The 18,755-nt window shown below is 42.2% G+C and overlaps 1 protein-coding gene across 12 annotated transcripts in view; it reads left to right on the top strand.

Annotated features, from left to right (window-relative positions):
* CPEB3 (cytoplasmic polyadenylation element binding protein 3) overlaps positions 1-18,755 on the top strand; it is a 239,746-nt gene that overhangs the window by 46,778 nt on the left and 174,213 nt on the right. For 8 of the 12 annotated variants that reach the window (XM_054436210.1, XM_054436208.2, XM_054436207.1 and 5 more), the window contains exon 2: positions 4,445-5,463. In XM_054436210.1, coding sequence (XP_054292185.1) covers positions 4,456-5,463 — 1,008 coding nt within the window. In that variant the 5' untranslated portion in view covers positions 4,445-4,455. Of the gene's footprint in view, positions 1-1,546; positions 1,634-4,091; positions 4,222-4,444; positions 5,464-18,755 lie in introns of those variants that run through there. The other 4 variants (XM_054436206.2, XM_054436205.2, XM_063669986.1 and 1 more) reach the window with 3 other exon arrangements.

Below are 18,755 nucleotides of genomic sequence, written 5' to 3'. Positions count from 1 at the left end.
GATTCTAGCCTTGGAATCATGAGGTTAAAATAGGAAAAACCATACCAAAAAAAAGTTTTTAATAGAAACTGGGCCAGGCGCGGTGGCTCATGCCTGTAATCCCAGTACTTTGGGAGGCAGAGGCAGGCGGATCACGAGGTAAGGAGATCGAGACCATCCTGGCTAACACAGTGAAAACCCGTTTCTACTAACAATAAAAAAATTAGCCGGGCGTGGTGGCATGTGCCTGTAGTCCCAGCTACTTGGGAGGCTGAGGCAGGAGAATCGCTTGAACCCAGGAGGCAGAGGTTGCAGTGAGCCAAGATCGCACCACTGTACTCCAGCCTAGGCGACAGAGAGAGACTCCATCTCAAAAAAAAAGAAAAGTGTATCTACTGTTTGTCTTAAAGAAAGTCATTGTCTTATGCAGTGTAACACTAAACATATACAATTGTTATTATTATTATTATTATTTTTTGAGACAGGGTCTTACTGTGTCACCCAGGCTGGAGTGCAGTGGCCTGATCTCAGCTTACTGCAACCTCTACCTCCCAGGTTCAAGTGATTCTCCTGCCTCAGCCTACCGAGTAGCTGGGATTACAGGCTCCTGCCACCATGCTCAGCTAATTTTTGTATTTTTAGTAGAGACGGGGTTTCACCATGTGGGCCAGGCTGGTCTCGAACTCCTGACCTCAGGTGATCCGCCCTCCTCGGCCTTCCAAAGCGCTGGGATTACAGGCATGAGCCACCCTGCCTGGCGATATATACAATTGTTTTTAAATATTTCACCAAATATTATTTTAGTATAAGAGTTGAATTTTATTTGAGTAATCCTTTGTATGAATAATGCAAGGTAAACTTTTATTTTGACAAGTAAAAATAAGGAGGTGAGTTGGTTCGACGCTTATCAGGTACAATCTTAAAATAAGTGATTTGTTCCTGCGTTGAAAACTAAAATACAAGAAATCTGGTGGATGTCAAAAATTTATGACTAAAATCTATTTTTATCTGACCTCCAAGGTTGATATCACATTTAATATTAAGGTGTTTTTTATTCTATACTAAAAGTGATTCTTTTATGCCATCTCTGCTGAAAAATTTAAAAAATTATTTAAGTGTTTAAGTATGGTCAGATTTTAAGTATCTAATATTCTCCAGTAGTTCCCCCTCCCTTGCCTATTCCTCTCCACCCCAGTCTCTTTCTAGTAGGATTCCTATTGCTGGCTACCCAGTCATTACCATTCTAACCATTTAAGGTAGCTCTGCTTGGTTTATTTATTCTGAGTACTACAATTCAGTTTCCCTTTATCCTGGCTTCCTATGGCAAGTTGACAAACCAGTTTATTTTTTTCCCTTTTATTTCAACAACTCGTGATTTAGATTGGTTAGGAGGATATAATGTAATCAGGACACAACCTTTTCCCCTCAGAATCTGTATTTGAGACTTCCTCCTTTCCCGGCTGAAAGTGCTGAAGTCAGACCGAGTACCTTGTGAAGGACTTCAGCCCCCACAGTTCCCTGTGTGCGCATGCCCTCTCATCTTACAGTTGTCAAAGTGCTTTTGCCAGAGCGGTCACATAATCAACCTGAAAGAAGAAAATAAATACTGTATACTTTTAAATTTTATCGATTCTTAAAAACTGGACACTCAAAGGTAACTGCTACTAAGATTTTGTTACTTGAAATTGGGTTATTGCATGTAAAAGAATATCTATTGTGTGTGGTGGGGGAGGGGAAGGAGGTATCTATTTCTCACTTTGCTGTAAATAAGCAAAAACAAAAACAAAAACAAAAAACCCAAAAAACAAAAAACAACCCCAAGAACACAAAACAAACTATACAGGCAGTTGCTGAGAGACGTTGAATACTACCTTTGCAAATTTTATGTTAATCTATTGCTTACCTTTTGTTTGAAAAGGTCTTATTTATTAAAGGTGGGTCTTGACCTTGACAGAGTGAATTTATGCAGAAAGCGAAATTTATATTTGTAAGGAATGTTGAGAAGAGAAATGGGTGTTCCTGGTATAAAATTTTTAAAATTCAATGAATATATTAACATTGATTACAGCTACTATAAAATGTTCTGAGTCCAGCTTACTTTTTGGCTTTTTTGCTGAGGTACAGCATTAATTTTTCCATGAAGAGCATGTAGTTTAAACTGAGGGCATTAACAACAAGCATTGATACAAGCAACCGGAAAAGCAGAGTGATATTAAAATTATAATCAAATGCCTATTTCAGCCATGATGATATGGCTATTATAAAGACAATTCTAGCTCACTGGAAGTGACTCAAATCTCAGATTATAATGGTTTACTGCAGCACTGTTTAAACCAAGTATGAAAATGTCTCTTTCTATGACCATCTTCTTTGGCAGCAATAGAACTTTGTGCTGTCTAAATCAAAGCTTCACTTGCCTCTTTGTATTGTATTTTGCAATACTGATCAAAGCCATTGTTTTAGACCAAGGGAACTGAGGAACATAAAAGCAATGTTAAATAGATTTTATTGGTAGTAGCCGGCAATCTGTGTTGTATATTATATTGAGTTGGGTTTTTTTTCCCTGGGGGGGTTGAAGGGAGGAAAGGCAGGGGAATGAGGAATAGAAGGGAGAGCAAGGTGGCTGCCAAGCATTTCCTTTAGCCCACCACTATTTTGTGTATGAAACTTTGAAATAAAAGATACTAAAGAACCATTTTAATGATAGTCTCTAATAAAATAATAGAACTACTTTTAATCCCATTTCTTGTCTGATATATTTTGCATAATAGTTAATATTTTCATTTTCTGATACATTGATTTTAACAATTATTATTATCATGAGGATGTCTAGAGGCAGAGCTTCTGTGTGTATCTGAATGCCTTTTCACAAGTGTCCTGAGAAAGATTCCTCTCCGAGTATCTGGGTTAATTAAGTAACTGCATTAAATTTATTAATAACTTTTGCAATTGTACTGAATCATCATCTAAAAATATGTTTGGTCATATGCCCCTTTAACATTTCAAAATATTTGTTTTTAGGGTCTCAGCACTGTAATATTTATATATTTAAAGCAATTAACATGTTCTAAGGACAAGCTAACTACATGTATGGCAATCTCCGGGTTTTGAGTGATTAGTAATTTTCATCCTTGAATAAGAAAACAGGCTGTATGGTAGAGGTGAATATAGCCCTTCTCTGTGAGATGGAAAATACCATACACTCCTTATATGGCTAAATGAAGCAGTGATGGCAATGCACTATAATTACAGTGTATGAAAATTTGGGACTTTGTACTCCTCTATTTTTAACACTTTTGCTAGCATATGGTAATTCAGGGTCTTCAAACCATAGTGTTTCGCTGCTAATACTAGTGATAAGAGAATGGATTCTAAATTTGCCAAAGTCTTGTGACCAAGACAGCAGCAGGAGGATTCAAAATTGAAAATCTGGCAACCCCAGAATTATCTTGACTGGCTACTTAAATCTCTGAGGGTTTTTTTTAAAGCCCCACCCCCACCCTATCTCACAGGCGCTCGCTTGCTCGCTCGCGCGCACTCTCTGACCTTAAATCCAACCAGAAGCATTTCTCCACTCTGCAGAGAAATTCTTAGGCTCCTGTTGAGACCTGAAGCACTGAGATGCCAAGAAATCTCTTGTGCGGCAGAATTGGAGACAAGAAAATGGGGGAATAAGCAGAAAAACCATAATCCTTAGAGTAACAAGAAGCAAGCACTTCCAAACGTTTCAGTAGGTTTTTACTTCTTTAAAAACGTTTTTTTTTTTTTTAACTGTCTCCTAACAAAATGGAGTAGCTGCAGCTACTGGGAGGCCAGAGAATGATTGTGCAGCTGAGTGCTTCTAACAAATGCCAAGGATTTCCTCCCTCGTGGTTCGCTGCAGCTAAATGAAACAATTACCAACGCAAGAAGGCAGTTTGCTAATCAAAAGGGCTAATGCTGGGTTTTTTGTTTTGTTTTGTTTTTTTAAAAAGTGTTCGAGCTGGGGAAGGGAGAAGAAAGGGTCGTGTGTGCGGTGTCTTTTTAACCTTGCTGAAGGACGCAGCAGTATTTATTGACGTATGCAAATAACTGGGGGAGGGTGGTGCTTGGGAAAAAACAGGAACCAGAATCAGTTTCTCCTTGCAGGGCGAACGCTCTGAGTTCCGGTGAAGGGAAAAGAGACGTGGCGAAATTGCTGTCTTTCTGTCTTATAAGCACATCTCTCACTAATACAGAAAAGGAACCGAGACATCTGAAAGGGTGAAGACGCTCTCACAGTATTTTTAGAGACCTTGCTCGACACCTTCCCTACCCCCCACCCAACAGCCCGACCTGTTCTTCTAAATGGGAGATTATGGATTTGCATTGCAATTGGCTAGTAGCGGTGGCAATGGATTTTCGCAAGTGAAACACCCGCCCGCTTCAGCGAGGGACATTCATGATCACATTGACAATAACGCGTCTCTCTTTTTTCCCGTTTCAGCTGCGCAAACCATGCAGGATGATTTACTGATGGACAAAAGCAAAACCCAGCCCCAGCCCCAGCAGCAGCAGCGGCAGCAGCAGCAGCAGCCCCAACCTGAGTCCAGCGTATCCGAAGCCCCGTCCACGCCCCTCTCCTCAGAGACCCCCAAGCCGGAGGAAAACAGCGCAGTGCCAGCCCTCAGCCCAGCCGCTGCCCCCCCGGCCCCCAACGGCCCGGACAAGATGCAGATGGAATCACCGCTCCTGCCAGGCTTGAGTTTCCATCAGCCCCCTCAGCAGCCGCCGCCGCCTCAGGAGCCCGCGGCACCGGGCGCGTCGCTGTCGCCGTCCTTCGGCAGCACCTGGTCCACGGGCACCACTAACGCGGTAGAGGACAGCTTCTTCCAGGGGATCACCCCAGTCAACGGGACCATGCTCTTCCAGAACTTCCCGCACCATGTCAACCCAGTCTTCGGAGGCACCTTCTCCCCGCAGATCGGCCTGGCGCAGACCCAGCACCACCAGCAGCCGCCGCCGCCTGCGCCCGCGCCGCAGCCGGCACAGCCAGCGCAGCCCCCACAGGCGCAGCCCCCGCAGCAGCGCCGCTCACCCGCCAGCCCCAGCCAGGCGCCCTACGCGCAGAGGAGCGCCGCCGCGGCGTACGGCCACCAGCCCATCATGACCAGCAAGCCGTCCTCGTCTTCGGCGGTTGCAGCCGCTGCTGCCGCAGCCGCCGCCTCGTCGGCCTCGTCTAGCTGGAACACGCACCAAAGCGTGAATGCAGCCTGGAGCGCACCGTCCAACCCCTGGGGCGGCCTGCAGGCGGGCCGGGACCCTCGCCGGGCGGTCGGTGTGGGCGTGGGTGTGGGTGTCGGGGTGCCTTCCCCGCTCAACCCCATCTCACCGCTCAAAAAGCCCTTCTCCAGCAACGTGATCGCGCCGCCCAAGTTCCCTCGCGCGGCCCCTCTCACTTCCAAGTCCTGGATGGAGGATAACGCTTTCCGGACCGATAATGGTAACAATCTGTTGCCATTTCAGGTAATGCTCTGCTGCACCTGCACACTCCTTCCCCTTGCCCCGCTCCTTTTGCCCCTTCTCTGAGTTTTAATCGTCCACCCGCTTATATTTAAAAAGGGCAGCAATGTCCAGCTCCTCTTTCCCCTTCCGAAGCCTCCAGTTCTTTAGGGCTGTTTCATTATCGGAGGATGACGTTGGCAGAACGTTGTGATTACTGGAGGAATCGTATTCGTCCCTTCAGGGTAGAAGAAACCTTTTTCTTTTAGTTTGTTTTCTCCTTCATGGAGTTTGTACCTCTTATTTTGACTTCCTTTGACAAGTAAAGCTGCAAGTGTGTGGCAAGGTGCCGGCATAGTCCCAGGATGAGTAGGCTGAGATTCCTATCATTTTGAGTAGCTACACATTTCAGGTTATGCAATCCTGAGCTCAGGGTGCCGCCTGCAAGCGGTCCACACCCAAACCATCCTGGCTTTACTCTTAAAGAGGTTAACAACCCTTCAGTGGTGCTATTTCAGACGGTTGCATATGCTCAGTTGAACTAATGTGAACACATGTGTTTATGTCTCGCTAAGGTGCTAGAATCATTAATAACAATCAGCATATTGCCCCTGCTGGGAAAATTATGAGTGTGAGATTCCAATAAACACTCACAACTGTGTAAGGGAAGGAGGTGGAATAGTGGAAATTCTAAGGGCAACCCTCTCCATGTTACCTAGAAGAAGGATTTTTTTTTTTTTCGGAGGTAAGAGACAATAGGACGTGACCTTCAGAGCCATATTGCAATGGAGTCTATTTGCTAGCTAGCACTGAAATATTTAAAGCTGCAGTGTCCTTCACCAGTTGGGTTAAGAAGACAATACAGATCAATTACATCATTTGAAACTGGACAAAGTGAAAGTCTTGCAACTTTAATGAAAAATGAGTCCTGTGTCTTGGTGTTAAATGCCAATGAAAAACTCAGGAAGTGCCCCAGACAAAAAGGTTGAAATGAAGAGTGTCCTTATTTCTGTTCTTGCTTTCTGATCTAGTCCACAGCCATAGCAGTTGGCAGTGTCCTGGGCGTCTCGGGTTGGAAAGGCGTAGTGCGGGTGTGTGTTCACAGGCGGCTTTTGCTCCCAGGCAAACACTTATCCTTCACTTAGAAGTTGATTTGGCTGTAAGCTTCTAGGCTCAGTTAAAGAAAAAGGGGAGAGGGGAAGGCCTCCAACAAGACCCAATTTGGATGGTCAAGGAAATGAAGCAGAAATCCTTTGAGGAGTGCTTGGTAGAGCTGACAGTTTGAGAGAGGTATAGTGTCAGGTGCAGATGCAGCCTTCATCTCTTTACATTACAGATGTTTGGAGTGGCTCCCATTCATGAAGGAAGAGATGAGGTTATTGAGAAGGACATGACTCTCTAGGCTAGAGTAATGATTTTTAACTTTGACGAGAGAGGATCTTCACAAGGAATTTTCACAAGGATCCTTCAGGAATGGAAGATTTCAATATTAAGTTATATTTTTTCCCATTCTACAGTTTGTTTATTTTAATAAAATGAGATGTTGCAAGATGGGATTCATTTCATAGAGAAAAGGAGGAATTTGCTTTCTGGAATTTATGTGCTTATTTTTGGAGGGGGTAGAGCAGGGAGGCTGCATTTGGTAGGAAAGGCCCTCTTTTTCTAACATTCCCTCTCTTTATTCTCATGCTCGCTACCCTAGTTCAGTCTTAGAGGATAACCTAAAATCTTATAGGGAGTTTTGGGAGCTGATAATATAGACAGATCTTGTTATCTTTTTCTGGGAGTTGACTCTGAGTACAACTAGCTATTGGTGAATTATCTCCTGGCATGGGGATTAGGGAGAGATTAAATCCACATAGTTTCCTCAAACCTGATATTGACGAGGAGTATAGGGATTGCCAGTTGTTACTCAGCAAACCATTCACCAATGATGCTAATAAGAGCCAAGTGGACTGGATTCAGTTTAGTCTCATCTTTCCATCCCTGGTGATGCTATTGGATAGGCAAAAATGGCCAAAAGATTTGTAGGAGGACAGATTTGATTGAAAATTGAGCATTATTTATTTGGCCTCAGGAAGAATTACATATACATTGTGTCTCATTTCTTTTTCACAAAACAGAGCTTAGGGTTTTGTAGCAATTTTAGGATCAGAGGAGGAAGTTGGTTGTGATTTGGCTAGGATATTAGACTTGATTTCTGTTGATAACTGTACCAAGTTTGTCTTAGAAACAAAGAACACCTGAGTCTTGTGTGCAGAATTTTGTGTATGTGCATTTATTGAAATAATTTTTCTAAAAAAGGAAGAAAATATCTTAAGTGGTTTTGATGACTTTTTCAAAATATTTATTCTGGCAAATGTGATTTTATTTAAATCAGAGTTTATTTTATAGAATACCAACTTTATTTTTTATTTAACAGATTTTTGAGCTATTAATAAAAGAGTCTTTCTACAGTGATCTACTCTAATGTATGTTAAAATTTTTAAAGAAACCCATTCTACCCTGCACTGCTTCTTTTTTGCCAGTTTCTGCCAACACAATAGATTTTGAGTAGCTTTACTTACATGGCTTATATTGCAAAAGCAATCACTGTATTTTGTGTGTGTGTGACAATGTTTCACTTTTGTTGCCCAGGGTGGAGTGCAGTGGCATGATCTCGGCTCACTGCAACCTCTGCCTCCCGGGTTCAAGCAATTCTCCTGCCTCAGCCTCCCGAGTAGCTGGGATTACAGGCGTCCACCACCATGCCTGGCTAATTTTTTATATTTTTAGTAGAAGCGGGGTTTCACTGTGTTGACCAGGCTGGTCTTGAACTCCTGACCTCAGGTAATCCACTTACCTTGGCCTCCCAAAGTGCTGGGATTATAGGCATGAGCCACCATGCCCGGCCTAGCAATCACTGTATTTGAATGTTGTTTTACAAGCTATAATACTTATTTATTCTAATAAAGTTTATTGGTTTCTCTGGGTTTTGGTGGCTGCTTTCTTAGAGATTACTTTTATCTAAAAGTCACTTCATTTCTATAAATAGGGAAACTGAGATCCTGAGAGGTAGAGTGACTGAACTCAGGTCCTACAGTTCTAGCTAATTTTGTTGTATGTGTCCTTAACGTCCATGTAGTAGTGCAGGTGCTGTCAGGTAGAATTCATTTTAAGTAAGATTCTCTTTGGACTCCATTCAGAGGGACTTAGTGAAGTTTTCTGTTAGGCTGCTGCATCTTGATGTACCTCTCAGCAACAGAGCTCAAGAACAGAGAGGCACTCCACTGGGGGGAATTACATATGTGAATCTTTCTATATTTCTATAAGTCAAGGAAGCCTAGGTATATATTAGTTTGGTGCATAAGTAATTGTGGGTTTTACCATTATGGCAAAAAAGTAATGGCAAAACCCACAATTACTTATGCATCAATTTAATAAAAGGACTAGAGCTGAGATGTTTTCTTTATGTTGTAAATTTGGGTTTAAATAGCATTGCTGTCAAGAAAAGTTTAGGAGGGACTTTTGAGAGCACCTATTCTAGACTACTGTGCTCATTTTACAGAGGATAAAATCAGAGTCCCAACATGTGAGATGACTTACCCAGGTTCAGGTTGATAATTTCTGTCACAAGCAAGCTTTGACAGCAGATTGCCTGGATTTAAATCTCCACTTTGCGAGTTATTGGCTTTGTAATCATGAACAAATTATATAAACGTGCTGGTTCTCAATTTCTTCACCTGTAAAATGGGAATAATATTAGTTTTTTGCTTCATATGAGTTAAAATGTGAAACTAAATATAAAGTACGTAGCACAGTGCCTGGCCCATAGTAAAGTATCCCATAAATGTAGGGTTATGATTATTCTTATTGTAATGGTGACCATAGGCTTTGCATGATCTTGTCATAATATGGATTACTGATTTTTTTTTTTTTTTTTTGAGACAGTGTCTCACCCTGTCACCCAGGCTGGAGTGCAGTGTGTTATGTTGGCTCACTGCAGCCTCCACCTCCCGGGTTCAAGTGATTCTCCTGCCTCAGCTTCCCAAGTAGCTGGAATTACAGGCACCCAGCTAATTTTTGTATTTTTAGTAGAGATGGAATTTCGCCCTATTAGGCTGGTCTTGAACTCCTGACCTCAAGTGATCTGCCTGCCTTGGCCTACCAAAGTGAATTGCCGATTTTTCATACAGTGCATTCTAAATATTCCCAAACTTCAGTGTAATGCCATTTGTTCTTTTTTTCTGTCTGATGGTACCTTCATGATCAGAGCCTTTGGCCATTGTAGTAATGTTGATGATCCAGCATTTACCTATGGGCCAGGCCCTGTGCCAAGCACTTTACATATAGTTTCTCACTGGAACTCCTTTGAGATAGAAACTCCTTTGACATAGGAGGACTATTGTCATCCTTGCTTATTTTTTTGTTTTGTTTTTGTTTTTTGGGGGGACAGAGTCACACTCTGTCGCCCAGACTGGAATGCAGTGGCGTGATCTCGGCTCACTGCAAACTCTGCCTCCCCGGTTCAAGAGATTCTCCTGCCTCAGCCTTGTGAGTAGCTGGGATTACAGGTACGTGCTACCATGCCCAGCTAATTTTTATATTTTTAGTAGAGACGGGGTTTCACCATGTTGGTCAGGCTGGTCTCGAACTCTTGACCTTGTGATCTGCCACCTCGGCCTCCCAAAGTGCTGGGATTACAGGCATGAGCCACTGTGCCCGGCCTATTATCCTTGTTATATTGACAAATAAATTGAGGTTCAGTGCATTTACACTATTTGCTTAAGATCACAGCCAGTAATTGGCAAAGTTGCCTCCAGAGCCCATGGCTCCTACTCCCTTGACTATTTTACATCGCTTAATGGTGCAGTGTAGATGTAGGAAACTGGACTGAATCTGTACTTGACCCTATGAGATACCCTGGAAGTTGTGTTTTTAAAAAATTTTGTATTTGTAGAAATGCAGAAAGAAAAAAATAAAGTGACTGTAAATATGCCACCATGAAGATTCACCGGTTATAATTTTTTGTTTACTTTACATATTTTTTAATATTATGAAATCAAAGTCCCAAAATAGGAAGTGACTTACCCAGGTTCTGGTTGATAATTTGTCACAGAAGCAGGCTTTAGCAGCAGATTGCCTGGATTCAAATTTAATTTGGAAAAAAAATTCAAATTATTCCATGCTTTCTGTCTGTATCTCTGCCTTTGTCCCTCTCCCTTTTTTTTTTTTGAGACAATCTCACTCTGTTCCCCAAGCTGGAGTTCCCCAAGCTGGATCTCAGCTTACTGCAACCTCCACCTCTGGGTTCAAGCGATTCTCCTGCCTCAGCCTCCCAAGTAGCTGGGACTACAGGCATGTGCCACCATGCCCAGCTGATTTTTGTATTTTTAACAGAGACAGGGTTTCACTATGTTGGCCAGGCTGGTCCTGAACTCCTGACTTTGGATCTGCCCGCATCTGCCTCCCAAAGTGCTGGGATTACAGGCATGAGCCACCATACCCTGCCTATCCCTTTTCTTTTCCTTCTATTCCCAAGTTAAAGGTGATTGCAGGGAGTTTTATATTTTATGACATGTCTAGGTAATTATAACTTAGTATTAATTTTGCTGGTGGGTTATCAATAACTGAGGAAGAAATTTCTTACATGAATTCAGGGAATACAAATGATATTAAAAACAAAAATATGCCTATTCATAATAAATTTTTAGGAAATATCAATATTTTTCAAGTAGTTTGTGTTCCTTTTCCTTTTTTTTTTTTTTCAAGTAGTTTGTGTTCTGTCCATTTCCCTTTTTTTTTTTTTTTTTTAAGACAGAATCTGTCGCCCAAGCTGGAGTGCAGTGCCATGATCTTGGCTCACTGCAACCTCTGCCTTCCCTGTTCAAGCAATTCTCATTCGTCAACCTCCCTAGTAGCTGGGATTACAGGTGTGCACCACCATGCCCCACTAGTTTTTGTATTTTTAGTAGAGACAGGGTGATGGGGTTTCACCATGTTGGCCAGGCTAGTTTTGAACTCCTGACCTCGAGTTCTCTGCCAGCCTCGGCCTCCCAAAGTGCTGAGATTAGAGGTGTGAGCCACCTCATCTGGCCCCCACTTTTTTTTTTAAGACCATCTTTTCAGGAGGTAATATAAATTGTCTTATTTGTGTTTGCTTTTGAATAAGGATAGTATGACCTAGATTTAAGACTCTTCTCTAGTTGGTTTCTTAACTACTATTTCAATGCAAAACCACTTTAAGGTCTACTCATCCTCACAAACTGTTTCAGAACCTGTTATGACATGGTTGATATGAATGCCAGCAAAACCACATTATCTATTTTCTATTTAAAAGAGGGATTAGTTAGGAAATATTAGGTTTTTGTGCTACTAGAAACGTTAATATAAAACTATATACTTCAAAATTGCATGTTGAAAAGTGATTAGCTTTGTTTAAACTCTTTATGACCTCGTCGTGAGTTAGTACAAAAGAACCCTCTTAGAAATGTAATTTAGATATCCTCTGACAAAGAAACAAATTTCTACTTACATAGCTTTCTCTATTGGTTAGCCAATTTGATGTATTTTTTTTTTTTTTGAGATGGCGTTTCCCACTGTCACCCAGGCTGGAATGCAATGGCACAATCTCTGCTCACTGCAACCTCTGCCTCCGGGTTCAAGTGATTCTCCTGCCTCAGCTTCCCGAGTAGCTGGGATTACAGGCACCTGCCACCATACCCGGCTAATTTTTTGTATTTTTAGTAGAAGATGGGGTTTCACTATGTTGGCCAGGCTGGTCTTGAACTCCTGACCTTGTGATCCACCCACCTCAGCCTTCCAAAGTGCTGGGATTACAGGTGTGAGCCACCATGCCCGGCCCAATTTGATGTATTTCAAGGGCTGTATAAGGTGTAATGCTGTCCAGTTGGAACTGGTTTTCATTGCTAAGTTGATTTTTTATAGTGTTTTGATCTGCAGGTATCAAAAGATTATGCTTTGTTGCTCAGGCACAATGGCTCATGCCTGTAATCCCAGCACTTTGGGAGGCCGAGGTGGGTGTATCACCTGAGGTCAGGAGTTCGAGACCAACCTGGCCAACATGGTGAAACCCTCTCTCTACTAAAAAACTACAAATATTAGCTGGGTGTGGTGGTGGGTGCCTGTAATCCCAGCTACTTGGGCGGTTGAGGCAGGAAAATTGCTTGAGCCTGAGAGCTGGAGGTTGCTGTGAGCTGAGATCATGCTATTGCCCTCCAGCCTGAATGACAAGAGTGAAACACCCTCTCAAAAAAAAAATTATGCTTTGTTTACTGCAATATGAAAAGTTGGAGGCCGGGTGCGGTGGCTCACGCCTATAATCCCAGCACTTTGGGAGGCTGAGGCGGATGGATCACCTGAGGTCAGGGGTTCGAGACCAGCCTGGCCAACCTGGTGAAACCCTGTCTCTACTAAAAATACAAAAATTAGCTGGGTGTGGTGGCGGGCTCCTGTAGTTGCAGCTACTTGGGAGGCTGAGGCAGGAGAATCACTTGAACCTGGGAGGTGGAGGTTGCAGTGAGCCGAGATCGTACCATTGCATTCCAGCCTGGGTGACAGAGCAAGACACTGTCTTAAAAAAAAAGAAAAGAAAAGTTTGATTAAGCTGTGTGGGTTTTACTGAGGAAAGAGAATTAGATGGAGGGGAGCATACAGTAGTGGACAACCCATGAAGCTTGGAATAAGGAAGATACTGGTTAAAGCCTTGGCTGTGTCACTAGTGATGAGGTCAAGTCACTTATCCAGTGATTCTTTTTCTCAGTCTGCGAAAATTGAGGGAAGGAGTGGGGGAGAGAGAGTGGACAGAAGGGAAAAGGAGGAGGTGGGAGGGGAGAGGGAGCCTAGCTTCAGGGTTTGGTTTGTGAGAGAATGTGTACAAAGTGTTCTGAAAATTATATACTGTTAGAAGAATACTGTTGTGGCTTTTGGATGCCTGCCTAACTTCTGTAATTGTAGTCAGAATTAGAGTTTAAAAGAGGAAATATTGTTGATATTCAGTAGTCCAAAGTTAAACACTAGCTGATGGCATGTAGTGGAGGGGGCTAGAAGGAGGTATAGAAGAACATCAAAAGGCACTTTGTATATTAGGGTGACTGCCTATTCTAGAAAGCTAGTCATGGTTGTCTGAAGACTAGGGAGTGTGACTTATGTCACACTAATGGTGGAGATGTGTGACTATCTGCTTGTGCTTATGGCTGACTCCCCAATGTAAGTGTAAGGGTTTTCCTGGATCCATGAACATTTTAATTGGTGATGGGAGAAATGCTTAAACTCTTAATTTTCTGACTGCTATAAGGGTTGGGTTGATTTTGTTGGTTCTGGAGATATCAAAGGTCTAATTTGAATCTCCTTACCACCATTTCCCTGTAGGCCATGCCTGACTCTCTTTAGGGGCCAGTGTGGTTGTCAGAGTTAGAATTCATGATGGAGCCTCAAGTTTTGATCTTGAGAGTTGAGGTAATATAGTCATAACTTATAGGAGGCTTTCCTGGGGAGGTTGCTGTACTTGCAGTAGAAACCAGTTTCACAAGGAATTTTCTACAGCTGGTCCTTATACCTTGTGGGTAGCTGCTTCTGTGAGGGTTCAAATGCTGCATTTCACCTATTATACTTCGGTTCTACTACATTTAGTTTTCACACCCTTTAATGTTCTTTATGGTGCTGGGCATTTAAACTTCTTAATGTGAAACCATTCTAATATTTGCATTTTGTGAACTTGAAATAGGAAAGTACTAGTGAATTAAAGTACTACAGTAACTTAGCATCTTGGAATAAAGCCTACTTTTCTCTCCTAAGAAGCACTATTATATAATTCTCAGAAATAATAAATATTATTATATAAATGCTTGTTGGCAGGCCTCAGAGGAGAGAAACAGAAATGGGCACAAAACAGCCTTTATATTATTTGAAGTGACCATAGAATTAATACACACAAAGGGAAGGAAACATTGTGTACTGATTATGTATGCATAGGACTATTGTGTGGCCAAATAGCTTCATTCCTCAAGCATTCAAACTCATTTCAAGGTCAGGATAAAAAACAAGTAACTCCGTGTCTGCAGTAACTCAGTGCAACTAATTAAATGGTCAATGCCATGAAATAAATCAGTGGCTAGAAGTGCCTGACACTTAGTAGGTATTCATTAAATGAATGAATGAACATTTAAACCAAGTTATAATTTTGTCCTTTATCTTTACATGTGGTATATTTAACATTTTTGTGACAGATTCTCCATTCTAGTATTTCTTTTTTTTTTTTTTTTTTTTTTAGACGGAGTTTCGCTCTCGTTGCCCAGGCTGGAGTGCAATGGTGCGATCTCAGCTCACCGCAACCTCCACCTCCTGGGTTCAAGCAATTCTCCTGCCTCAGCCTCCCAAGTAGCTGGGATTATAGGCATGCACCACCATGCCCTGCTAATTTTGTATTTTTTTAGTAGAGATGGAGTTTCTCCATGTTGGTCAGGCTGGTCCCGAACTCCCGACCTCAGGTGATTCCCCTGCCTTGGCCTCCCAAAGTGTTGGGATTATAGGCATGAGCCACCGCGCCTGGCCCATTCTAGTATTTCTATACAAGATATCGATAGAATATGGAAACACAGGTGAATGTACATAATATTATAAGGGACATCTTCAGTTTGTAAAAATATAAAATATTATGTTCCCCAGACTTTATGGACACCTCATACTTCTGGCCTGTGACTTCATATGTGTAGATTTGGTATGCCAAGAAGTAAGCAGAGTTCTTGCTTTAACATAAAAGGTTTATGACAGCCAATAAATGGGAACACTAGCTTATATCTTAAGAATTAGATTTTTCTTTATCTCTTCATCATTGATGAACTCATTCTTTTGGAGTTAATTTATCTTGTTGATGGTGATTTGGTTTGTTTCTGACTTGTCATGTTGAGTTATTAACAATAGAACGGACTAGAATGAGAGTCAGGATAATTTTGACAATAACACTTAGAATTATTAAGGAGAAGGCTGGGTGTGGCTGCTGAAGACTATATTTGCAGCACTTTGCGGGGCCAAGGTGGGAGGATTGCTTGAGCCCAGGTGTTTGAAACCAGCTTGGGCAACATAGTGAGACCCTGTCTCTATAAAAAAAAAAAAAATTTTTTTTAAATTAGCTGGGCATGATGTCATATGCTTGTAGTTCTAGCTACTCAGGAGGCTGAGGCAGGAGGATTGCTTGAACCCAGGAGTTTGAGGTTATAGTGAGCCATGATTGTGCCACTGCATTCCAGCCTAGGTGACAGAGTGAGACCCTGTCTCTAAAAAAATTAAAATATTTTTTAAAAAATTGGCCGGGTGAGGTGACTCATGCCTGTAATCCCAGCACTTTGGGAGGCCAAGGTGGGCGGATCACGAGGTCAGGAGTTCAAGACCAGCTTGACCAACATGATGAAACCCCGTCTCTACTAAAAATACAAAAATTAGCCAGGCGTGGTGGCATGCACCTGTAATCCCAGCTACTCAGGAGGCTGAGGCAGGAGAATTGCTTGAACCCGGGAGGTGGAGGTTGCAGTGAGCCGAGATTACACCACTGCACTCCAGCCTGGGCGACAGAGTGAGACACTGTCTCAAAAAAAAAAAAAAAATATATATATATATATAAAATATATATTATATATATATTATATATTGTGTGTATATATATATTATATGAGGGAATTTTCTGGTTTGTTTAACAAAGAACAGGTTATATAGTAGGCCCATTCAGGTAGTTATTAATTCCAGGCATGTGAGATTAGAAAGCAGAGATATAAAAGGCAAATAATTTTCTACCTTAAAGATGTGGTAGGGTTTTTGAGGGCTGATTAGGGATGGGAGGGGATATTTCAGAGGAAACATCTTAGTGATCTGACAATCGAACCCCCTACTCAAACTCCAGGAGTCCTAGTTCTTAGGTTTCAGATAAGCAGCAACTAAAGGAGACAAGAGGTAAATGTATCTAGAAGCACCTCTCTTTTGCAATCTGGAGTGGAAAATTTATTTTCCTTTTCTGGACCAGAGAAATAGAACCTAGATAAGCAGAGAATTAAAACTAGTGAAAACCAGTAAAGTTTATGAGTTTATGGAGGAAAGGCTGAGAGATAACGTTTGGATCATTTATTATAAATCTGTTTCTGTGTTCGCATTTGATTTTATGGGTAGACTGTTCAACTCTTTGCCACATCATTGTTTAAAGCAATTATAGGCCAGGTGCAGTGGCTCATGCATGTAATCTCTGCACTTTGGGAAGCCAAGGTGGGCAGATCACCTGAGGTCAGGAGTTCGAGACCAGGCTGGCAAACATGGTGAGACCCTGTTTCTACTAAAAATACAAAAAATTAGCCAGGTGTGGTGGTGCACGTCTGTAATCCCAGCTACTCAGAGGCTGAGGCAGGAGAATAGCTTGAACCCGGGAGGCGGAGGTTGCAGTGAGCTAAGATTGCCTCACTGTATCCAGCCTGGGCGACAGAGTGAGATTTCATCTCAAAAAAATAAAAAAATAAAATAAGTAAATAAAGATGTTATAACCAGTAGTAGAATCCTGAGGTCAGATAAATAGTTAAGAAGGATGGCATTAGGTCGTATTTTTGTTAACCATATAACTACTAAGGAACTCTCTGATCAAAGGGGTGGGATTTACATTGTTAAGTTTCTTTTGGCACCTGTGTTCAAAATCATAATCCATGTGCTCCAGCTTTTGGGTGTTCTATTGTTTTGATGTCCTCCTCTAAACAGATACTACTAACACAAATATAGGGGACCAGAATGCCAGCACTGGCATCACACTTTCCACATAAATTATTTTATGTAATCCTTACACGTTCTTGTGAATTAGGGATTATTATCCTATTTGAGACTCAGAGAATATTACGTAACTGGAAGTAAGAACTCTCCTCCGCTCTGCCTACCTCAGACCACAGAGGTAACCAAGAGGGGAGTGCAGTCTCCCAGACCTTTTGTTTTGGAATCTCACAAACACACAACACTCTAGAGGAGGGGCCTGTTAGTTTTCATTTTATAAAAATAGGACAAAGTGCCCATACTGTGCATCAACTTTGCTTTTCAGATGAACGAAGTATTATTTCTGCTTCCTTTCTGTGCATATACCATATACAGATTTTGACAAAATTGGGGCTCAGTCAGGAGGCGCTGCAGTTCTGAAGGGGGAGGGGGCGGAGATCTGGGTTCGCTCCCCGCTCCCTGTTCCCTCCATCCCTTCCCCTCCTTCCAGGCCCCCACCCCCACAGACCCCTTCTCCCACCTCCTGGCCCCTCCTGCAGGTCTCCTTCCTGAGCCCCCACTCTGCCCAGGTCAGCCCTGCTCTCTCTTGCCCCTCCCTCAATATGCCTTTGATATTCTGTTCTTTCCCCACATCTTCCCTAATTCCTCTTATGCTACATTGTCTTTATAGTATTCATCACTCTCTGTAATGAGCTAGTTTATTTTGTTTTGTTCTTCCACACTAGAATGTAGGCTCCACAAGGGCAAGGACCTTTTCACTGAAGTGTCTCCAGGGGCTGTGATAGTACCTGGGATATTTTGGGCACATGGTAAATTGTTGAGTGTGTTGATGATTTACATTTACAAATGACTCATTAGGCATTTATTGGTCATTTACATGTAGCTACCAGTGTGAGTAATTAAAACGTTTAGCTGGTTTCTACCAGGTGTAAGGCTGGTAGGAATTAAAGTTGAACCATACATTTCCTGTTTTAGGACAACTCCCTGACAAACATGTATTAAAATATAGAATGATAAGGTCTAAAACAAGAGTGTTGTGTGCAACAAGGAAGAGTTTGTACTTGAATCAGACAAAGGAATGATTAAATTTGTGTGTGGTTGGGAAGCCTCTAGGAAAGTCTTCAATAGTTTAGGATATTTTCGGAGTTTTTCCGATTTTGAAAGTAATACCTGTTAACTGTTTAAAACTTGAGAGGGAAAAAACACAGATAAAAAACCCCAGTTGCCCGTAATTCTTTTTTTTTTGAGATGGAGCTTCGCTCGGTTGCCCAGGCTGGAGTGCATTGGTGCAATCTCGGCTCACTGCAACCTCCACCTCCTGGGTTCAAGCAATTCTCCTGCCTCAGCCTCCTGAGTAGCTTGGATTACAGGTGCTTGCCACCACGCCCGGCTAAGTTTTGTATTTTCAGTAGAGATTGGATTTCACCATGTAGGTCAGGCTGGTCTCCAACTCCTGACCTCATGATGCGCCTGCCTCGGCCTCCCAAAGTGCTGGGATTACAGGCATGAGCCGGTGCACCTGGCTAATTGCCCATAATTCTATTAATCAGATTTAAATACTCTTAATGTTTTGGTGTATT

This window comes from Pongo pygmaeus, chromosome 8 (assembly GCF_028885625.2).
Source record: "Pongo pygmaeus isolate AG05252 chromosome 8, NHGRI_mPonPyg2-v2.0_pri, whole genome shotgun sequence".
NCBI lineage: Eukaryota > Metazoa > Chordata > Mammalia > Primates > Hominidae > Pongo > Pongo pygmaeus.
The sequence above is the reverse complement of the archived record's forward strand: the minus strand, read 5'-3'. Positions and strand labels throughout refer to the sequence as shown.